This window comes from Meleagris gallopavo, chromosome 1 (assembly GCF_905368555.1).
Source record: "Meleagris gallopavo chromosome 1, MGAL_WU_HG_1.1, whole genome shotgun sequence".
Classification (NCBI taxonomy): Eukaryota; Metazoa; Chordata; class Aves; order Galliformes; family Phasianidae; genus Meleagris; species Meleagris gallopavo.
In genome coordinates, this window is record NC_139404.1 from 116,069,710 (window position 1) to 116,091,804 (window position 22,095).

General features: G+C 38.5%; 1 protein-coding gene across 1 annotated transcript in view; it reads right to left on the reverse strand.

The window, feature by feature from the left end:
* Window positions 1–3,060: 3,060 nt before the first annotated feature.
* PDK3 (pyruvate dehydrogenase kinase 3) overlaps window positions 3,061–22,095 on the reverse strand; it is a 54,478-nt gene continuing 35,443 nt past the window's right edge. Inside the window, exons 5-11 of the mRNA XM_085210559.1 lie at window positions 20,701–20,790; window positions 17,366–17,443; window positions 15,433–15,509; window positions 14,178–14,279; window positions 13,856–13,966; window positions 9,284–9,397; window positions 3,061–8,223 (exon numbers count right to left, since the gene is read on the reverse strand). Of these exons, the coding sequence (XP_085066685.1) occupies window positions 8,080–8,223; window positions 9,284–9,397; window positions 13,856–13,966; window positions 14,178–14,279; window positions 15,433–15,509; window positions 17,366–17,443; window positions 20,701–20,790 (716 nt within the window). The 3' untranslated portion in view covers window positions 3,061–8,079. The remainder of the gene's footprint in view (window positions 8,224–9,283; window positions 9,398–13,855; window positions 13,967–14,177; window positions 14,280–15,432; window positions 15,510–17,365; window positions 17,444–20,700; window positions 20,791–22,095) is intronic.

Sequence of the window (22,095 nt, forward strand, 5' to 3'; positions counted from 1 at the left end):
TTTCTGCCTCTCACCTTCATTTTACAGCATGCTGGGGTGCACCAACACAATTCCTGGCACAGCCCCATTGACAGCACAGCACTTGTCACCTCCATCCTTTGTACCCCCACACTTCACACCCCATGAGCAGATGCCCTCTGAGCAGCCTCTCCGACCTGCCCAACATCTGCTGTTCGAGTTCTAGTGCTGCTCTCAGGAACCCCTCTCACATCCTCCCCCAGCAGCAGTTGTGGTGCTTTGTGAGCCATGACAGCTCACAGGTGCACCAGGCTCCTGCAGGACTGCAGCAGCAAACCTGAGCCACAGAGCACAGCTCCTGACACTGCCCCACGCATTTGGCTCTTCTGCAGCTTGGTCAGTCTGACCCTGCATGCCCTGCCTCGCCACCTTCTTACAGACAAGATAAAAGGGAAATAGTTACTAGTACTGCAGCAGCAGCAGAAATTTGTTTTGTGTTCGTTACTTTGTTTTCCTCTGATAGTTCTGCCTTAGGCAGAGAGCAGCTGAAGCAGCAGACAATTTGTTAGGACTTTCCAGCTGAGACATTTAATTACAGAATAAGTCCAAACTTCAAAGTTGCTCAGCACAGCAGAGAATTGTTGAAAGGCCCCCACCAAAACACCCCCTGGCAACATGAGCTTTGTTGCTAAAGATGAACGTGGGGCAGTTTTGCACGGCACCCTGCAGCACTTGGGAGACAGAAGACATTCCCAGAGGAAGGTCTCCGCTGAACATTCATATGAGTTCAGATAAACCTGGTAGGAGTTTCTGAAATACAAAGCAGCAGAAATTAATTTCTGCAGTACATGGCAGAGCTCCTGTTCAGCTCTCATGTAACACCTCAAGGATTCGCTTACTTTTAAATCCCTCTGTCATTTAAGCATGAAATATCACAGTCTGAGATCACTCATATAAGGTTATTTAGCTCACAATACTCAAGGAAGATAAACATTTTAAAACCAGATGATAATGTGTGCATATTAACCATTATTTCCAAATGCAGTAAGAATTCTTCTGGACTGCACCCAGCCGGACTACTGAAGAAGACAACCCTCTCCCTGTGTGTAAGCACATGAAGGCAGGAACACACAAAGGGAAAATCCTACATGAAGGCATTAACCAGGCTGCATGCACAACTAACGTCTCTCATGTATTTCAGACTCCAAACCCAGCCTTGTTACATTGAATTATGGCCCCAGCAGCAAATTCTGGAATTTTTAAGCCTATTCTATCATTTTCTAGTCACATTTCCCTACCAGCAAATAACATTTACCAGTAAAATAAGGTAACTGAACTGCAAAGCCATTACGCACTTAGGAAAGGTGAATTATAACCTCCTCTTTACAGAGAAGCGGCTTTGAAACCCAGCAGCATTTCCATAGATGCCATAGGAACCTTATAATTTTCTTGAAAGTTACAAAAGCTTAAAAATCTTAATGGAAATGGAACAGAAGCCCAGAATACAATTTCATAGCAGGCATTCCAAGCACCAAGAACATCCCATACATTTTAGTTTCAGGGAGATTTACATAGCAGGAAAAAAAGGTGCTCACGTGCTTCAAGGAAAACATGCGATGACAAACCATTGCTGCGCATACACAGAACAATCCAACGGGGCTTATGAAATCTACTATCACTCCCTTTGTTCCACTGCTTGTCAGGAAACCAAGTAGTTCAAAAAGCGGGGATGAGTGGAAGAGTCAATCCATAGCACTGAACACTGTAGCAAACATCCCACTCCATAGAAATAATAGAGGTGCTTGAGGCTGCAGGCCTCATGCTCTCTTTAGTTACTGGCATTGATCCATCAAGTTCTCACTCAGTAAATGACCCAAGTCTTGATCAGCGAGGGCTGCAGAGATCAGGAGGAAAGCCCCCCCAGAGAACAAAATGGTGAGGCAGAGGACACAACAGCACCACCAGGTTTGTAGTAAGCTTCCAGATGTACTTACCGTACAGATATCCAGCTCCTTAATTCTGCTCCTTTGCTTTACAATCCTAACACCTGTTCTGCTTATGAACCTGCATTCCCTCCAAAATAAAAATCATCTGGAGAATATTACACTCTTTTTTAAAATACTATTTCACATTTTAAACGGTGATGTTCTCAGACACCAAGTATGTTCGAGGTATAAATTACTGCAATTCAGTGTCCTCGAATTACAACCGCTTCTGGATTCCCTTACAGAAATGAGAAAAGGAGAATGTGGGGTCCACTACAGCCCTACCATTTGGGGCAGTTGTTCAAAACAGCACTTTCTCAGAAAGAGGCCTGATGCTTTTCTTACCTTGATGTTCTAAGAAAGGAGCAATGAATGACTGCTAAAGAGTAGAACAGGAATTACTCAATTGAGCTCAGACTACAAAACAAGAAGAAATGAAGTTTTATCCGCAAACACTTTAGGGTACACATTCCTACCTGCAACCCCTCACCTTCCCCCATCCTGCATTCCCAAACTATAGAACTTGAGAAGCCTGTCTGTATACGTAAAGGAGTAGAATAAAACAAGTATCTGTAAAAACGACTGCCAATCATTTCTGGTTTAGAAAAAACTGTTCACCACGACATCTCCCATGTTGTGTTTGCATTGTCATTTTTCTGTAGGGAGATGCACCTTCAGATTCACAATTTGCAAGAAACATCTTACATTTCAGATTACTGCTCCAATGAAGCATCCATTTTATTTTCTACAGCATCAATATCACTAATATTGTAAATATTTAGTGTCGGTTTCTTGGCAGAGCGGCAAAACCAAGAACTGCAGTTGAGCTGTATCAGCACATGATTCTATCCTTTCCAAAACCAAAAATTTGTACCACAAGATTCACTGACATGGCAAAGCTTTAGAAAGAAAACTAGAGCTTCCTTTGGAAAGAATCATTCAAAGCCAAAATGGGATTTCACAGGAACAAAAAACATCATTCCTGACTTGCAAGCAGATTTTAAGCTCCCAGCTCTGAGTGCCCACCAAAAGGCTGAGGCTCACCCTGTGCTGCCCAACCATGAGAAGAACTTCACAGCGTGCGATTCTGAATCAGTCCCTTAAAGATGTCATGGTGTTGTTTTTACATATTTTTATTTGTCAGCAATGGAAAAGGAAAATAAGAGTGTACACAAATTATATACATGGGTATCAGACTAGAAACAATTCCAACGCAAATTACAAGACGACTCAAAATCAGATTGAAAACATCAAGTAATCTCATGAAGAAAGACCTTCCCTCTTCACTGGAACCTCAGTTGAAACCAACGCTGCTACCTCAGAGGAATGGCAGCACGTAACCTCATGGGTGCTGGGCATGGTACACGAGCACCACAGGAATTCTGCCCATAACAGATGCTGAAAATGAATTTAATTGATTCCCACTGTCAGAATCCCACATCAAACCCCAGTACAACTGGCATAAGTTCAGCACATTGTCAACAGCTCAGCAGAGAAGGGCAAGCCAGCAAGTTTTGGTAAGGTCAGCTCCTGCTGAAGAGCTGGGTTCTGGCAGCAGCACCAGGAAACCTGCCCTGCCACTGCCTGTCAGCGCAGTCTGCAGACACAGCAGGTGAACTTCAAAGGATTGTCAGTCTGGCACCTCTCAGATGTATTCAATTCAAAGGAAGAATTTCAATAATGAATTTAGCGAGAGTTTGACAATGATAGAATTATCACAAATACACCAATTCTCCCAAACAAGTCTCTACATTTAAGAAATGAGTTCCCTATGTCAACTTCTGAGATCTTTTAAGGCAGCTTAATAATGCAGTTAGAGTATGTGAACTTTAAATTTGCTCTTTTGTTTTTAATTAGAAAGGTACTTCAGTTACATGAATCTTCATTGCTTCAAATTAACGCCAACAGCTGATCCTGAGAACAGATTCACCAAAGTGGGTTTACTCTGATAAGCTGCTACATGTGCAAGTATTCTGCCGTGAAGTTGCTGCACAATTTATGCCTGTGTTCCTCACCCCTAGCTCAAAAATACACCATTCTGTCATGTGCCATCACATTCTCCCAAGTTCTGCGAAGACACATTTAGATATATTGATTCATTATGAATGAGTATGGCAAAAAGAGGAGCTAAGAGCCACTAGGAACCACAGCACCTGTACGGCAACCAAGGGAACATGCAAACTAATTGGACACCTTGCAGTCAGACCTGGATTTTGTAAGGAGATAAACACTAAGTATAAACATTTAGTTTGTTTTCTACAGAATGGCTTATATCACTTAAGATCAGTTAGCATTTAGCAGCATTAAACATGTACGGATCTAGAAACACTTACTAAAGGTGAGGGAGAAGTGTTTTCTGTATGAATGAGGTCAGGGTTTCACGAAAACAGTCTGGCTTGAGGCGAACAGAGGATTGCACTACACTCCAGGATGGTCAATCTATTTACTTTGTGGACTGAGCGAACAGCTGTTTAAGCAAAGCAAACATTCCACATGTCACTGAGGAGAAAGGAAATTACATTACCCAGTTGCAGCATCAAGTGTAGTTTACATAGACAAGAAGTGGCTTGAGTTTTCCAAGAACACCAGAATTAACATATTCTTTATGCACGTCCCAAGGGACCTGCCCTAAATGCTGCCCAAGAGATGGCACAAAGTGCAGCAGGACAAAGACTTTTGCCATCACAGCTAAATTCAGAGACACAGACTGCACCTCAGTGTTCTAAAAGAAGCATTCCAGGATCTTTCTTGTCAAATGCCAACTCCTACAGAGACACCTTGTTAGCCTCAAAACAAAACGCAGAGAAAACAGGGAGCAGAGATACATATGTAATTTGGAGGGGCTTCAGTATCCATTAACATTCAGCTAGACAAATACACCAGAAAAACAGGCAGTGGAGGAAAAAGCTCAACTATTCCGTCAGAGTATGGCATACAGAAGCTGTTTGTAAATTCCCAGGGAGAATCAAGCAGGACACATCTCTTGCTCAGTTTGTTTCTGTTAAGCACTAAACACAAGGAATACACGGTATTTTCACTGAAAACATGTTTTCCTATTTACTGCGTCCCGTAACCCAAGACAAACAGGTTGCAGTAGCATTAGCACACGTCTGAAATCCATTAAAAAAGACATAGCTTGATATCATCAGAAAGTTAAGTTTGGAATTAACTGCCCCATAACGTAGGTATGACTGATACTAATTAAAGATAGCAGTAAGTGAAAAAAAGAGCAGTGTGCAGTTAAGCTAGGCATAGTTAAAAGCTACCCACCCTCATTTTTGAGCAACATCGATTGGAAAGCTTGTCAAGGCCTGCTGCTGCTGTTTCCTAAGACCATTTTCAGACTAATACTCCTGTGTAGAGAGGACAAGCAAAGACCAATTTATGGCGTACCTGAGAGCTGCAGAACTGTAGAACATATAAGCTGCTGAGTCAGTGTCGGAGAGGAGCAAAGCTGTTTCTCATCTATATTCAGCGTGATGCCTGAAGGCAAACTTTGGAAAAGGGAAAGAGCACAAGGAATGCATTTTCTGTTTCCCTGCTCTGAGCAATTCGTACATGCTCAGGGTTCCTGGAAATAGTTACCACATCAGGGGGACTTTAGCTTTTGAGTACCAGGGCACTTTAGTCCTGAAAGTCAACTAGTGATTTCTGAGAAGAAAGAGAAGGGACTATCAAAATATAATCCTCCACAGTGTTTTTACTTTCATTTAGAGTCACTCCACAAAATCAAAGTTCAGCATTTGCATCCTCTCTCTTCTTTCTGTTCCTTCTCCTCTTCACTTACGAGGGAGGCAAATTTACTATTACAAAAATCTGAGTTCTAACAAAAGCTCAGTTTCAGCTTCATGTTTCTTAGAATGTCTTTGGTCAAGTTCTAGGAAAAACTGACCACATGCAACTGGGAAAACACTAGTTTCGTCACAAACGTCTATTTTTAAAAAAGCCACCTTCTGTGACGAGTGGAAAAACACAACTTGAAACAAATTCAAGAGACAGTAAGAAGTTATGGGCAAGGGCAGAAGTTAACCGGCTACATTTCAGTTGGTACAGCTTCCACCTGAAATCTCAGTTGGACTACTATACTGATTTAGCTACAGCCACACGGCTGTATCACTCCAATAGCAATCTGCCTTCCCTGCAGCCGTGCCTACAGTCATAGGAAGTTATTGCTCTGGGGATCACATGAGCTGCACCCTCACTGTGCCTGCAAAGGTTTCCCAAGAAGTGTTGCAGAAGTCTGGCTGGGAACAAACAGTTCCATCAGAGCACTCCATTTCCAAGCTCGGAAGGCCTCTACTCACAGCCAGCACCAGCAGCACTCTGCTGTTTGGGCCTCTGAAGTGGGTTGCAGCGCTCAGCAGTCACATTCGAGATCATGCTAAAGCTACCTGGCAATCCAGTGTGACTTAAATGTACAGTGCAGAGATGCTTACAATAACCCGAGCCCTGCAAATTCATGACTATCCCTACACAAATTCTTGAACTGATTGTGACAGCTGGGAGCATGAGTTTGTAAGGCAGGGTCTCTGACTTTTCAGAAAAGAGTCTACATGTAACTTATTGCTCAAAGTGCTCTACTATCCTCTGATGAAGAGTGCTATGCAAGTGCTACGTACTATCATTAAGTTAAACTAAGGGTATTCTTTAAAAAAATATCTAGGAATCTCTCAGCATTTCCCTGCTTACCCAACAGGCCAGTCCTCTACAAAAGGAAATGAAATACTGGGAGGACATGGACAGTTCCCCAGAATGTTAGGAAACAAGTTTCGGTTTTCCATGCTAAAATCTTTAATGTCTTTCAAAAAAAAATATCAAAAAATCTACAAGAAACTGAGGGTCCAGAGTTGCTTACAACTCATCTATTTTATTCCTGTGGCTATTTTATCAGCAGAACTTTGGAACCTCACAGATTCTTCTGAAAGGCCACAGTTGCAGAAATGGTATTTGGCAGAGACCTGGTGAAGAGCAGTTTCCTAGCGCTCAGTAATAAACCCTTATGAGAAATTTGAGGAGATGACACTTAGTTTTTTCCTCTTTAATTTTTTTTCCTTTCAGATCAGGTACCAATTATTTTGCCCTTCCCATTTCTGTGATAATTCCAGTTTCATTTATTTAGATCAATGACACTTTCCAAAAGCTGGTGTACAACATCTTTATATACACTACAAATTCAGATTATCAGACTACTGTCAGACATTGAATATATAAATAACTTTGCAAACTATTTACAGGTTTTTAGCTAATCAGGTTCCAAGCAACCAACACTCTTAAGGCAAATTTATGTGTATGACTGGCTGTCTGGCCTTTCAGGTTTCTCCCCCTTTTCACAGCTACCCCAGAGATGACAAGCAACAAATACAAAATTTAATTACCTCCTGCTCTCACACCAACAGTTTTTTTTTGTATGGAGAGATGATGATCTTTCATGAAAACAGGGAAAGATGCTTAAAAATGCTGTTGTGTTCCTGTGTCAAGAAAATCATTAAGGTGTATACCAATAAGTGGAATTCTCAATGTCTTACACCAACATAATTTCTGTATGCACTGGACAAAAATGGTTTGGGGAATTTGGGAAAAGCATTGGTTTAAAGCTGTACAACCCTTTTTAGAACTACACATTTCTAAGCTCATCAGATATGAGATCTAGAGAGCTCAAAGGGATTTTCCGTAAGAGGTGACACCGCAAAATAAAATGCAGCAAAAGGTGGATTTTTCAAAGCATAAGCTTAACTAGACTAGAGTTTCTCTCTCACACCATATTGCTGTGCAAGATGCTATTCACCATTTAAAGGGATTCTGCACAATTTGCTCTTTAAATCTTTAGTGGAATAAAAATTGGCACTTAAAATAGTATCTTTTGTTACAACAGTGTATACTTAAGTGCAATCCCTTTTGTCAATGCATGACTGAAGCAACCAAGCATATACTGGTGAAATAGGCAGGATTCACATCCCAAACGTGCTTAGTGCCTCCTGTAAGTCCCAATCATCACTTTGTTCTTACTACTTTTAATGCCCTGATTAGGTCTTTGTTTGGAAGTAATTAGCTATTGTGGTTTGGAGGATTTTGGAACAAAGCAGAGACTTGATACTGAATGCAGAGGTCATCTCCAGCAGAGACAAAAGGTGGCAAATTATCGGTTAGCTTTGTATTTAGAAGCATCCCTTGGTTCACTGCTAGGATTGCTCCAGTCATCTGCTTCAGGTGTGGTCTTGTAGTGCCGCCACGCCGACTTATTAAAAACAGGAAGTCTTTCAAATGATTCACTTGAAAGGGCCTATGGAAAAACAAAAGCAATGGTAAGATATCACCTAGAGATACCTAAAGCAAGATGATACTCTGGGGGTTGTTCTAGTACAGAAGTTGTAACTGTGGAAATGTCTCAGTTATCGGAGCATTACACATCACAACTCTATTCTGAAAATACTTTGGCTTTGATCAATCATTCTTATAGTATGATATGAGAGTAAAAGTTAAAAGAAAATAAAATTTTAAAATACTTCCCTTCTTTTCAGGGAGTGGTGTTTAAAAAGACAGCAAGAGAAAAAACTTTTTAGTCAGATGCATTACAGACATGTATGAGCGCTACTGAAACAATAAACTCAGACTCTGTCAGCACAATTCTAGAAACAGTTAGGCCCATACACGTGCATTTTCTTTCTCTGAGAAACACCATACTTTTTTCCTCTATGGATACTTGCACAAGATTAAGGTTGTTAGAAACTGAAATTAGTGCACAATTCCAAAACCTAAATAAACCTAAATTCACTAAATACAGCAAGACACAGTAGCAACATAGAGTCAACGCCTGGTGCACGAGCTATACGTGCACGAGCTGATAAAATTCAAGCAGTTTGTTTTAACTGTGAGCTCCACACAGCCTGCTACCTCCTGAAAACTGCCAACAGGGTCAATACAGTCTATTGCACAAGGTCAAGGATAGCAGAAAAAACTACAAGCCAGGAGTTAGTCAGTAGTCTTGTTTCAGTTTTACTGCAATCAAAAGTTTTAGAATCAATGAAGTATTATCCAAAATTCTCTTGTCACACAGTTGTTCGAAAAATTCAGCCCTTATGATACATTAATAAAATGAAAAAATACAACACGAGTGACCGAAGAAAAGAATTCAAGGCAAGCTGATGAGTATGAGAGTCTTTTCAAGTTATTTTTACAACTTTGTGCAACTCATCAAGGTGAAACATAATAAAAATAGCATTTATAAATTTGAAAACAAAGAGTGAAAAGAGATAAAGTTCATTTGCACCAAATGGCACCTGCCCACTATAAGCTACCAAGTTGCACTGCATTGCCAGTTTATGAAAGGGTCAAATTCATACCTTCAAATAAATTACAGCATCTGATCCAACACCTTCCATTGAGTAGAGTTTTAGGTCACCTTGGAAGTACCTAGCATACAGACGAGAAATTGGCAAGCCGTAGCCAAATCCAGCCTAGGAAAAAAACAAGAAAAAGAAGGAACAAACAAGAAGTTTAAAAAAAAAAAAAAAAAAAGAAGAAGTGCTAAAGATCATAGCAGTTTATAAAACAGAAGAGACCTAAAGATCAGATTTGCGTCTGATTACTCTTCAAGCTTTTCTGTATTCCTCAATCTGCACTACAAGTAGAGATTCAACACTTGGAGCATTCTTTTTTTTTCCTAGGCAGTTTTTTTTCTTTCAAGTACAGAAATAGAAGAAAACAAAGAAACAGCAAGAAGTTTTTGTTAGGACTACCTTGCCTATTTTCAAGGCCAAGTTGAATGGGACCCCTGGCAGCCTGATCTAGGGTGGCAGCCCTACACGCAGCAGTAGGGTTGGAACTGGATGGGCTTTGAGGTCCCTTCCAACCCATGCCACTCTGGTTTTATATGTTCCTCAAGGAGGTAGGTAGGTGTCATACAATACACGCCACCTCCAATCATTAAAGCAAAATGGTAACTGTCTGTAGCCTTCTGACTGTGACTACCGTTCTGTCTTCGATGACACCATATTTTTAACAAATGCCACACTGCAACAGAGATTAGAAGACTACTGCAGAGAAACTAACTTCATTAACAACATACAAAGCAACAGAAGGCAAATAGCTCTTGGTATTGTTTATCCCTCCAGCAAGAAGTCAGGATTACACAACACTGAAGGATCTACTGAGAATGCGTAGATGTGCAGATGATGTATTTGTCAAAGCACAATAGATGCAACTAATCACAAATCTAAGATTTGTACCTATCATATTCATAATCACAGCCACAAATAAGTCAGTAATTCACATCTATTCCAACCCACTCATGTCAGAAGAAGTTGACACAAAAATAAAGACATTCACTGCTGACAGGGAGTAAGATTTTGGCCTACACATCACCTCTTTCAGATGACTGGGGCCATCCTGATAAACACCGCGCTTGATTATTTACTTGAACCTCCCTGATTTTTCAGGGCTATCCAGAGCAATAAAGGAAGGATTCGAGACATATAAGAATTTGAAAGTAAGGATATACAAGGCAATGCAGTAACAGAACTTTTCCATAAAGGTGGGTTACAAGAAGAATTTGATGCTAAAGATTCAGAAAACTAGCAAACTCAATTCACTACACTATTTATACACAAGCAATGTAAATGAAAAATACTGGCAGAAGGGAGAGTTTAGGTAAGAGTAAATTATTTTTGTTGAACCTATGCAATACTAGCCACGTAATAAGTGATTATCATGCCCTGAATCATGAAAACAAAGCCCCAGAATGACAAAAATAATAAAAAAGAAGGCTAAGAAGCATGAACTCTGAGCACTATATGTGGTCTCACTTTATAATAAATCCCTTGGGGCAGGGGATGAGTATCAAAGAGCTTTTTATTACAGTATCCGTCAGAAATTCTCTTGTTCTCATCATGTCTAGACCATTTTTTTGTCCACTTTTGTCCACTTAGCATTTTTACAGAAGTGTAAATTTAGTGATCTTCTGTACATTTCATTTGTACCATTTCTGTTTCTTGTTTTGCTAGCATAAAGATGCCTTTTTCTACTCATAGTGCTTGTTAGTAGTCATTAATGTTCATTTCCACAATTAGAACAGCTGCTTGCATGCACTTTTTCAAACAACAGTACACTTCGAAACAATCCTCAAAGACTCCCATTACACGCACTGGCATCACTTTCTTGCAACCCATTTCAAGACCAGATGCATCTCTTTGCTGATCTCTAAAAGCAGGAAGTTCCAAAAAAGGTACAGAAGCTTGCTTGCATCTTTTGTTTTCCAGAGACAGAACAGCATGTTAGTGAAATTAAGAAACAGCCGATCTGCAGCTTGTAGGCAGGACACAGCTGCAGCTAGGGACAAGGGCAGCACTCAGCAATTCTGAAAACATACTATACTTTCTCCTTTGCAAAACTATACCTCCTTAAAACCCACGTCCAACTTCTGTTTGCTTCCTGCTCCTTTCAGGAAGGTCTTTTTTCACTGCGTACTACTCTGCCTAACTGTGTAATATTTCCCTCTTCCAAAACATCTTCTGTCGGTTTTTTCTATATTCTGTCTTCAGGTTATTTTCCAAAACTGTTGATTTATAAGAAATATGAAGACAAAAGATTCAAAATGAGTACCCTGTTAAGGCAAGCTTTGCTATATCTTCCAAAAAGATGATTATAAAGAACTGATTGCTACATTGGTCTGTGACCTAGAGGAAAGAGCATAGTCATTAACGGTCCATCTGCCTTGAAAAGAGGAAACTTTGTAGAACTAATTTTACATGAAATACTGCACTATGTGCAATACAAATGGGAAAATATTCAATTGTGTTACTGGTGTCAGCATGTTTAATTAATACTGATTTTCTCCCACTACAACCAAATGCTGCTAAAGGGAGGATCATTGGACTCCCCTCTTTTAATTAATTTCTTAAAAATTGACTTTTTAAACATTACTGTGTGTTTCTAATGTTTTCATTATGCCTGTAACAGCACAAACAAGTACAAAACCTGCTAGAATCAGAATGCTGCCATGGTAACAAGGTCTCTCAGCAGATTTAAAAAAACATTTTCAATAACAGAATTTTCATCAATCAACAAAACAACTCCTCCTTTCTTCCATTCCCCAAGTCCATGCACATTTCATAAACTAGACAAGAGAGCACATAGAAAGAAGGTTACAATATAAAGATACACCTATTTACACCGTACTGCAATTTAGTTTATGAACATCACCTAAGCCAAGAATGACAAGCGAGGACAGTGCATAGTAATTCTTCACTGGCTTTGGTCTTTCACTCTAAGTGACAAAGAAACCTTCCTTCTGCACAGACTTTGAAGATGACTCATTTATGTGAAACATTTTTGCTGAAAGATTTTTATTTCTTTACTGACATACCAAGTACGGAATAATTGCTTTTATAATTGAATCTGGACTATAATACGCAATACATATCAAGGTGCACTGTGAAAGCCCTTTTTCCTCTGTAACAATGTAATACAATGAATACAATGTAAATCTCAAGCTGAACATCTTACAATCAGAGTCACAAAGGAGGAGACATTTTAATGGTGAATACAACTGGCAATCAAGGTACAAGTTTATAGGAAGAACAAGTTCCAGGAAATCTTTGTGAGCTCTGCTAGTAAATTGCTGATCAAAACTGAGACAGAACAAAGACAGATTATAAATGAACAGAGCTTCCACCATTCCTGATTTCATGAAAAAAGTTCGTATTTGAATTAAGGTCTGTCCCCTAGCACTCGTCTCATTTCATTTAGGAACTCACTTTTTTTTTTTTCTCAAGATGAAAAAGGCACAGCACCATTTGAAACATATTATTAAGAGGAGTTGCAAAGTTAGCAATATTGAAGGATTAACATCAAGCCAATGTAAATACAGAACTGGGCTTCAGACCTACTCATGGTGGCATCAAGCACTGTGAGAACAAACCAGTAGGTTTACATGGCACAGTGCTATGATCTGTGGTCTAAGATAGTTCCACAAAGACTCTGCTCATCATCTAGAAGGAAATATATCATCTTTGAACCACTCTGATTTGGTTTCTACCTTCTACTCACTGCTAATTATTTTCTATCAGAATAATAGATATATTCTGATATATACATATATGTGTGTATATATATATATATATACATACATATATAATTTGCTGCCTGAAGCTACTTCAACTGCAGAAGTACCATTAAAAAAAACCAAAAACTGACACTTAAGAACATGCTACATGAGAGTATTTTTAAAGAGAAAAAGGAAACCTCCCAAATAATAAACTTTTTCTTGACACTTAAGACAAAGGACTGCAACAGAAGCAAAACAGAACAAAACACAAGAATAGAGACAAGAATACAGTCAGTATTAACCCACTTATTGAAGTCTGATTGACAGATCTCAAGAGACTCTATCACCTCTCCAGCTGAACAATGAAAGCCATCATACCACATGTGAGTCATGAACTTTTTGTTAAACGCATTTTCACAGCCCAGAACTTAAACAGAATTCATTTTCCAAATTCCATATAAGCTTGTGCGTTACCAGGAGGTATTTCTCAAGTGCTAGAACACACAACGTGCCTCACCTCTTTAGTACATGAAATAAATTCAGATAAACAGTAATTTATATATCTAGGAGGGGCTTTTTACATTATTTACCTTTTTGGTAATGCAGCAGTAAAAATCCTGCCCACGTACCTGTGATAATGCCATGCTCATGCAGGTATGCTTGTTTCCAAGAATATAACGTCAAGACAAAGAAAAACAACTTCCTGTTCCAAAGACTAAATGGTGATAACAGACCCCATTTTATCCTGATGTGTTTTACCTGCATAGAATTGCTAACAATAAGCAATTACTTCAATGGAAAATCTGATCCAGTAGACTGCAATGAAAGGAACGCACAAAAAGACATTTAAATACGCATTACAATTGCTTACCAAAGGAACAGCTCTTGTGGGCTCCAAACTAGGCCTGGGTGCTGTTGAGTACATGTAGTTAAACAATCTGTCTATTTTTCTTAAAGGTACACCTCCACCTTGATCACTTATCTAAGGAATAAAAAGTTAGTTTTCAGCATTATGTTCTGAAGAGACTTGTAAGAACACGTGAAAGCTTTACATAAATGACTTCAAAAATATTCATGAAGATGAAGCATCAGAGGTCATGCAGTACTTAACTTGCTTTTTCAAATTACAAGTCAAATGAATCTAAATATAGCAGGTTGGTAAGCTGCAGATGAACTTATTTTTTGGCACTTACCTTAATAGATAGATCTTCTTTCCCCAAAGTGACTAAGGTTTTGATCGATGGATATCCTTCTCTCTTACCTTCGTGCAACTCCACTGTAGCTCTCATTGAATTCTGAAGTTAAAAGAAAAGAAGTGTCTTTGATTATAAATTTACTATATTCATTTTGTGTGTCAACCTAGAACCTGGATATATTTTGTTGAATATCTTGTCTTGTGCAAAGAGAAGAAAGATCATATTAAAAGAAATACAAGGAGTGCTTCCAAGTCAATCAGATGTTCAGTTAGATTTCTATACCAGAACTCTATCATACATACATTTATCTATGACAGAAACTCGGAGAACCTAAAGCAAGAAAAATACTTCCGTGCAAAATCAAGGGACCATCTAAGAGACAACACCAATCTTCCAGTCTGTCTTGCAGAAAACCACTACTGATGATAGACAGCAAAAGCTATCGTTTTTCCCAACATAATGGTTATGGCACTGTCTATCATTCCAACTTTATCATACCTATTAAGAGAATTTCCAATGCCAGTCCATCACAGATTAACATTACTTATAGCTAGAATTGACTAGTTTCACGCTGTTTCACAATTTGTACCAAAGCATACATACAAGTACTGTACAAATTCTCATCTGGTCTTCTCTCTAAGTAACATTACAAATGGCAAAATAAGGAAAGATTTTAAACAAACATACTTGTCTAATGCCAGAAATCAAAGCCAAAATATGATCATTCAGGAAAAATTTCTCTGACCAAATGCATTGTTTCTTTCCTTGACTTCTCAAGTACAAGTGCACCACCCAGAGACCACCTGTCTTACTCCAGCACATACAGTAGTTCTGTTCTATTTTCATTGTTGTTTGAATGATCCAGAAAACACAAAAAACAGGACAAAGCATGTCCTTACACTATTCACAGACACATGGGCTGCTCTTAGAACAGGCAGAAGACACTGATATTTGCAATAAAAAAAGAAAGCTTGTAGAAATGGTAAGATGATGTACCATTATTGCAAAGATTATCATGAGTCAAATTCATCAATATCAAAAGACCAAATAGAGAGGTGGGAAAACAGATTTTTTTTTAATTATACAAGAGCATAAGAGGTTTGTGAGCTTAAATTTCACCAGAATTTCAAACTCTTCACTGGGATAAGTATAAGGAAAACAGAAATGGAACTCTAGAGGTACAACTGAAAAACCCTCAATTTCAATAGTAATGGGAGTTCGCAACACCTAAACATTAATAAGCACAACCTACCTTGAATAATTCAAATAACATATGAAACAAGTGAGAAGGTACATAGACTACTTGAATAGGCTTGTTTGGAGCTTTAGCTAAAAAAAAAAAAAAAAAAAAAAAAAAAAAGAGAAAAAGATTATTTTTCCCCAAATACTATCCTGTAGCATTTCTATTTACAGGACTACCACGAAATTATAGGCAAAGTCATCTAAGCATGTTTTAATTTTCTAAGTGCAGAATACAATCCATGAAAAATATTGCATAAAAACAGATTTCAGGTGCTGTTTTCACTTTAAATGACACATGCTAATGATTTTTAAAGATACCAACATCAGCAGATTTTTAGAATTTCACGAAACTTGATGAATCAATCGGTGGTTGATTTAGTACCAAATGTATGTTACGAACAACAACTTTCCCACTTAGATGGGATCCACTTTTCTTAATACATACTATATTTAAGCATACTTGCTGCAAAAAGATTCTTAAACTGAGAAAAAAAACACTGCTTAATATTCTAAAAAGAAATATTTCCCTTAAGAGCATAGAAAACATAAGGTGTTCATAAACTTTCAAAATATATTTCAAGCTATCAAAATTCTCTTGTTCCAAATCATAACTTGCTCTATCCATTGTTGTCCCTGTTATTAGTATTTCAGTAGAGGTGTATGGCATGGCACAGCTCTGTATATTAGAGCACTAAGTGATGGCATTTAATACACTCCAGCACAGTTTCGTGCTCAAGATGCAGTCATTCCTGAAAATTGAAATATCTACTGGTGTTGAAGTTACACGGTCATAGCTTGTCAGACTCAGCAGCAGTCCACATGGAAGAAAGGTCACTTAAATTCCTGTTTCCTAAGCACAGGAAGACATAAATACGCATGCAAGAAATGGTTAGAGTCAGTTTCACCCTTTATGGCACTGAGGACTGATAATTTAAGATCTACTTCTAAAGACAGAGAATATATACCAACTCTCATAATTATTTTATCAATACAAACGATGAACAAAACAATCAGTCAACAACACTGATGAAGATTGTCTCATCAGTTTCCTAGCATATCAGCTTGTAGTGATAGCAGAGTTTTGCCACAGCTGAGGTGCAAGACCCTGCTCTTGGATTTGTTGAATCTCAAAAGATTGACTTGGGCCTCACTGCTCCAGCCTGCCTAGGTGTCTCAGGATGGCATCCTGGCCCTTGGGCACGTCGACCACACGCCACAGCTTGGTGTTATCTGCACATGTACAGTGAGTGTACTCGATCCCACTGTTGATGCCATTGATGAAGGTGTTACAGAGCACTGCTCCCAGTACTGACCCCTGAGGAACAACACTCATCACCGATCTCCATCTGGACATGGAGCCATTGACCACCACTCCCTGGGTACAATCTCACAACCAGTTCCATATCTTTCCAATTTGGAGAGGATATTATAGGGGACTGTGTCAAAGGCCTTACTGAAGTCCGGACAAATGACATCAGTGGCTCTTCCCATGCCCATTGACACACCATCACAAAAAAGTGACAAAGTTGGTCAGGCAGGACCTGCCCTTGGTGAAACCATGCTGGTTATCCCCTATCACTTCCCTCTCTTCCATGTGCCTTAGCATAGCTTCCAGGAGGATCTGCTCTATGATATTCCCAGCACTGAAGCAAGGCTATCTGGTCAATAGTTCCCTAGCTCATCCTTTCTATCCTTCTTAAAATGGGTAGAACATTGCCTTTTTTCAAGTTACATGAGACTTCATCTGATGGCCATGACTTTTCAAATATCATAGAGAATGGCTAGGCAGCTACATCAGCCAATTCCCTCTAGATTCTGAGATGCAATACAAGACTGCAGAGTTCAAATTATGACTTAAAATTAATTAGCAAAACCAAAGCCACAGATATTAGAAACGCTTTTTCTTAAATACACCACTTAAATTAAATGAAGTTCTCAATTACCATTGAATTCTTCAACTTCCAGATCAGGTGCCACCAGATAGTACTGTTCACATAACATCTTAGCTGTTTCATAAGCATCTACAAAAAGAGAACACCAATTTATGACAAGTCAGTTAAAAAAGACTAGCAAAGCTCAGTCAGTATCTGAAAGACTACAAGCAGAACGCTCACTATTGCAAGCATGATGCTAGCATCCGTTCTAATCTGTCTACAGGTTCATTGTCTATTTGTCAAGAAAGTATGAACTCTATTTAAAATAAAAAAAAAAAAAGAAAATTACTAGAGACAAGCTATCTTTCATTTCTCTCTTTGCTCATTTACCATGTCCCAATCACAATTTAGTACTCGTTCTTTCCAACACAGATAAAAAAAGTATGAGATTGACACCACAAATCCAGGTTTTTATTAATATGATAAGGTTTAAAAGTTTAAATTCCCAAAGTGTTCTCAGAGACAAACTGAAGTCTAAGATTCCTCATTCTCTCTTACTGAACCCAAACAAAAGGAGCTTTCACAGTATCCAAATTAGTCTTTATGTATTGACAAAATACAGCAAGAAAGTTGAGGTTTTGTTTTTTTTCTTTTTTTGGAAAGATTTTTAGAGATTCTAAATATTCACCAGTATCTCCTTTGCAAAAGCACCTCAACAACAAGCACCAAACATTAGCCTAAAGAGAAATTACAAACTGAAATGTTTGCAATTACACTGCTTAAGTTACCTTAAAGAAAATGGTTTCAGGTAATGATTTTTTCCTCATTATTAGAGTTGGCTACGAGCAAGCACATGAACAGATGGGGTAGTTCTGTGGACAAGGAGTAATTTGCTAAGATACTGTAGCAGTTGCATTTGACCCAGTCCTGGGTCTTCTACCTTCTTCCTGTCCAAAGTGGCACTACAAAACAAAATAGTCAGTGCCAAGACAAGCATAACAAATAAAATCACGGAACTAATCAAAGTTGGGGATGTTCTTGATCAAATCCAAGAATGTTTCAATATCACTCTCCAATAGGAGTCTTTTGTGCCAAGACAGTCAATTCTAAAGACCTTCTCTAAAAAGGTCCTGTCATTAGCACAACAAAATGTGCCCTAGTAAAAAGATCAAAATTCCATTTAATATCCAAACTATTGGATATAATAATATTGGATATATATCTGATGGCCTTGTGAATAATCCTGTACTTTAACTAAAAAAAAAAAAGAAACATAAGGAGCATAGATACCATCTTGACTCAATCAGCCATCAAAAGTTGAAGGTAACTGTGGAGCTATTTTGACCAAGGGGCTCTACATGGAGAAAAGATTAAATAAGCACATTTCAAAGAATTTCCACATCTACGTGGAAGTGAAAATCAGATGTGGATCAAGAAAGCAGGAGTTGGATTCCTTATTGTGGAGAAAGAACACTAATAATAAGGTGATAATAAACCTGAAGACATCAGTATATGAATATATTGCAGATATACTCATTATGTAAAGCTCAAGAAAATGAAGGGACTGAAAAATTCCATCTAGCCTCTCTAAATAGAATGTAAGACTCATCCATTTTCAAGAAGTAGCCACCCTGAAGTGCTTGAGATGAAAAGACAGACACTATCACTTCATGATCCAGTTACGCATCCAGAAAAGTGTCTAGGTACAGACATCCTTCTTCTAAAAACCACCTTCATCTTTGGCAGAAGCCTAGGACTTTAAAATAGACCGTATCAAGAAGTTCAAAACATTCCTCATGTTACGGCTTGAGGTGCAAAGGAGTGAAGGATCTATTGGTACATATAAAGTAATAGCTTGAAGAACAAGTCCAGAGTTGCTCTCAGCTCAAATAAATAAAAAGTATTTCTGTAGGACAGTCAGTGAGATAGTGACCCACCTCAGGCATTTAAAGATGCTTCACTCGGTAGAGCTGCTTGAAGTGAGAAGTGGGCATGTAAATCATTTCATTTAGGTTTGAAGGACATACAGAGCCTATAGCTGACACATCCAGTGCCTAAGTCACATCCTACCTCTGGCAAATTGCTCCACATAACACCTATACACTAAGTCATTTTAGAGCTAGCATAGTATATAAAATGTATGCTAACCCCTCTGACCACCTTGAAGATGAAATAGCCTTAATTACTTTGGCTTTAGATAGGCTCTTCCTCTAATGACATTTTGTTTCTTTGAAAGACAACAGAGGATTCTGGTTTTGATGTCCTGATTTTGTTAAAGGACAAGTTTTCATATATAGTTTATCTACTGCAGCTACTAGCTTGAAAACTGGACTGAACACCTGTTGATACCACGCTCTTCTCTGTCCACGACAGACTGCAAGTATGAGTTTCATGATAAAATAGATTCAAACACTACTATTAGAAGGAGTATTGAAATAAACAAGCCTGCACCATAAAATACCAAGGTCAAAGTGGAATAAGATCAACAAATGAAAATAGAGCTGCTGGAAAACAGCCACCTTAGAAGCCAAAGAGCTAGAAGATGAGAAGCCCTGCTAACACTAAAAACCATTTGTTACAAAGCAAGCTATCATGCAGGCCAAATTCTAACAAAGTTCTCTCTTTTAGCTGAAAGCTGACAAAAAGAAAAGGGAAGAAACACATCCTTCTCTTCTAGTAACTGCATAAACAGCAGTGAAGGATAGAGGGTGGAATTCACTCCTAGATCAAAAACTATATTTGTAAATAGATACATCCAGAGCATGACTCTTCAATAAGCCAGTTCTTCATGGGAGACAGCATTGCCTCACACATCTTTACTAATGCTCTGAAAGCATATGACCATTCATAACATGAACACGTCTCCAGTACAAGAGAGAATGGGATGAGATGTGGTAAAATGCACGTGCTTAATTGCTGGAACAACCACACATCTGAGAACACTGTACTTCAAGGCTTAATAAATCAATCAGAAAATTGTACTTATTCTCAAATTTCTTCACTACCAGCATTAAATAAAAATAATAGTGCTTTAGAACACATTTCTGAGTATTTCAGGGGAAAAAGAATACATAATTTTAATACAACATTTAGGTACTTAGTCTGAGATTAAAAAGAATGTACTAAAGTTAAAAAAATCATGTCTCCCTAGTTCTGCTAATGTATCAGAAATGTAACAGAAGTTTCACCATTCTTAATTATGGAGACTTTAGAAATTCTCATTTAGCTCATGGCTTCATTGTAAGCAACTGCAAAACTTTTGTTTCTTGTTGCTTTTGTCTTTATTTTCAAATTATTACATCAATGTACATCACCTTCAGTCTTTTGTATCAGAATAGTATATTTATTCATATTCTAAATTGTGAACTTTTCAATCAACAAAATTGTCAAGTTAGTTTCCTTACCTTTAACCACCTCTGCCACATTACAATTAGGATCAATACTTCCAATATGTTTGGGATGAGCAGGGTTAATGTCTCCTCCAAAAAGAAGCGCTATAAGGAAAAACAAATGGTAATAACTTGCCTTTACACTTGAGACAGCATAGCACGTCAATCTTCAACGATACCTCCAACTTACTGGCTAGCACAACGTTCTGTGTAAAGACACTGCAGCAAATTGGCAGAAAGCCTGCTGCTGAAGACAACTGTCAGCAGCACTTCCACTTTCAGGTAAGGTCTGGCACTCACCAAACCCTTCACTGAGAGCTGAACTCTCAAAGAGGCAGAAGGATTTTAAGCTTTTTTGCAGCAGTGACTTTCTGCTGCTATGGCAAATTAAGCAGTTCTGATAAAGAACCAGAGGCAGTATGAGATAAGCAAATGATATGAAAGCTTTTCCTATTCCAGAAATGGTGAGGTAATATACTGACACAATGCTCCTTGCAGAACCGTGCCGTAATAAGCAGTGTCAATAAGGAAACACGACATAAATGCAGAGTTATCTCACAGTATGCTTGACACATGAAAGTTACTTGTACACACACAGCATGGCACGTGCTAGTCACATGGAAGGTTACTGGAAAGACACACAAGATGTATAAAACCTCACAATGCACTACTCCACATTTGCTCCCCACCATCTGTGGTGCACTCATACATTAATAGGCCACAAAAGCTGAACAATGGGCAGACAGAGAAGCTCTTAGAGCTAAAAGGTACAAGATACACTCAGATATCACATGCTTGGCCTTAACTTTACACACCACCACTCTCTGCATACTTGCATATAATGGTTAATAGGAGCTGTGCAAGTAACTCCTTTCACTGTGCAATACAAGTATAAAAGTTTATGAGTAACAACAAAAAAGGAATGAAACCCTGTTGCAAAAGTAATTCTAATATTCATACTTAATATATACTTAAATAGGGAGTAGGAAGAAGAGGGAGACAAAGGGGTCATAATTTAAACCTCGAGTCAAAAATACTCAATTAGTATCAGTTAAAAAGCAAGAAAGTCTACATAACTTGATGAAAAACTGAAGAAGATGCACACAGGACACAACCTACTCAAAACCTGCATCCTCCTATTTGATTACAAACACCAACTCTACAAACGTTGACAGACTTCTGAGCAGAAAGATCTAAAATTATCATGCATCACTATGCAAGCTGTCTGTGCCAGCAAGATTGAAAACTGACAGCCACAATGATAACACCCCCCAGTTCTGGAAGAAAGCATACTGGTGCTTTGGATTCACTCCTGATAGCTGTGAAGTACCAAGTTAATCAGTTGTCAGTACAACTTTACCATCATTAGCACAGAATATTAAGAATTAGTCACGAGTTTGAAAAATATTC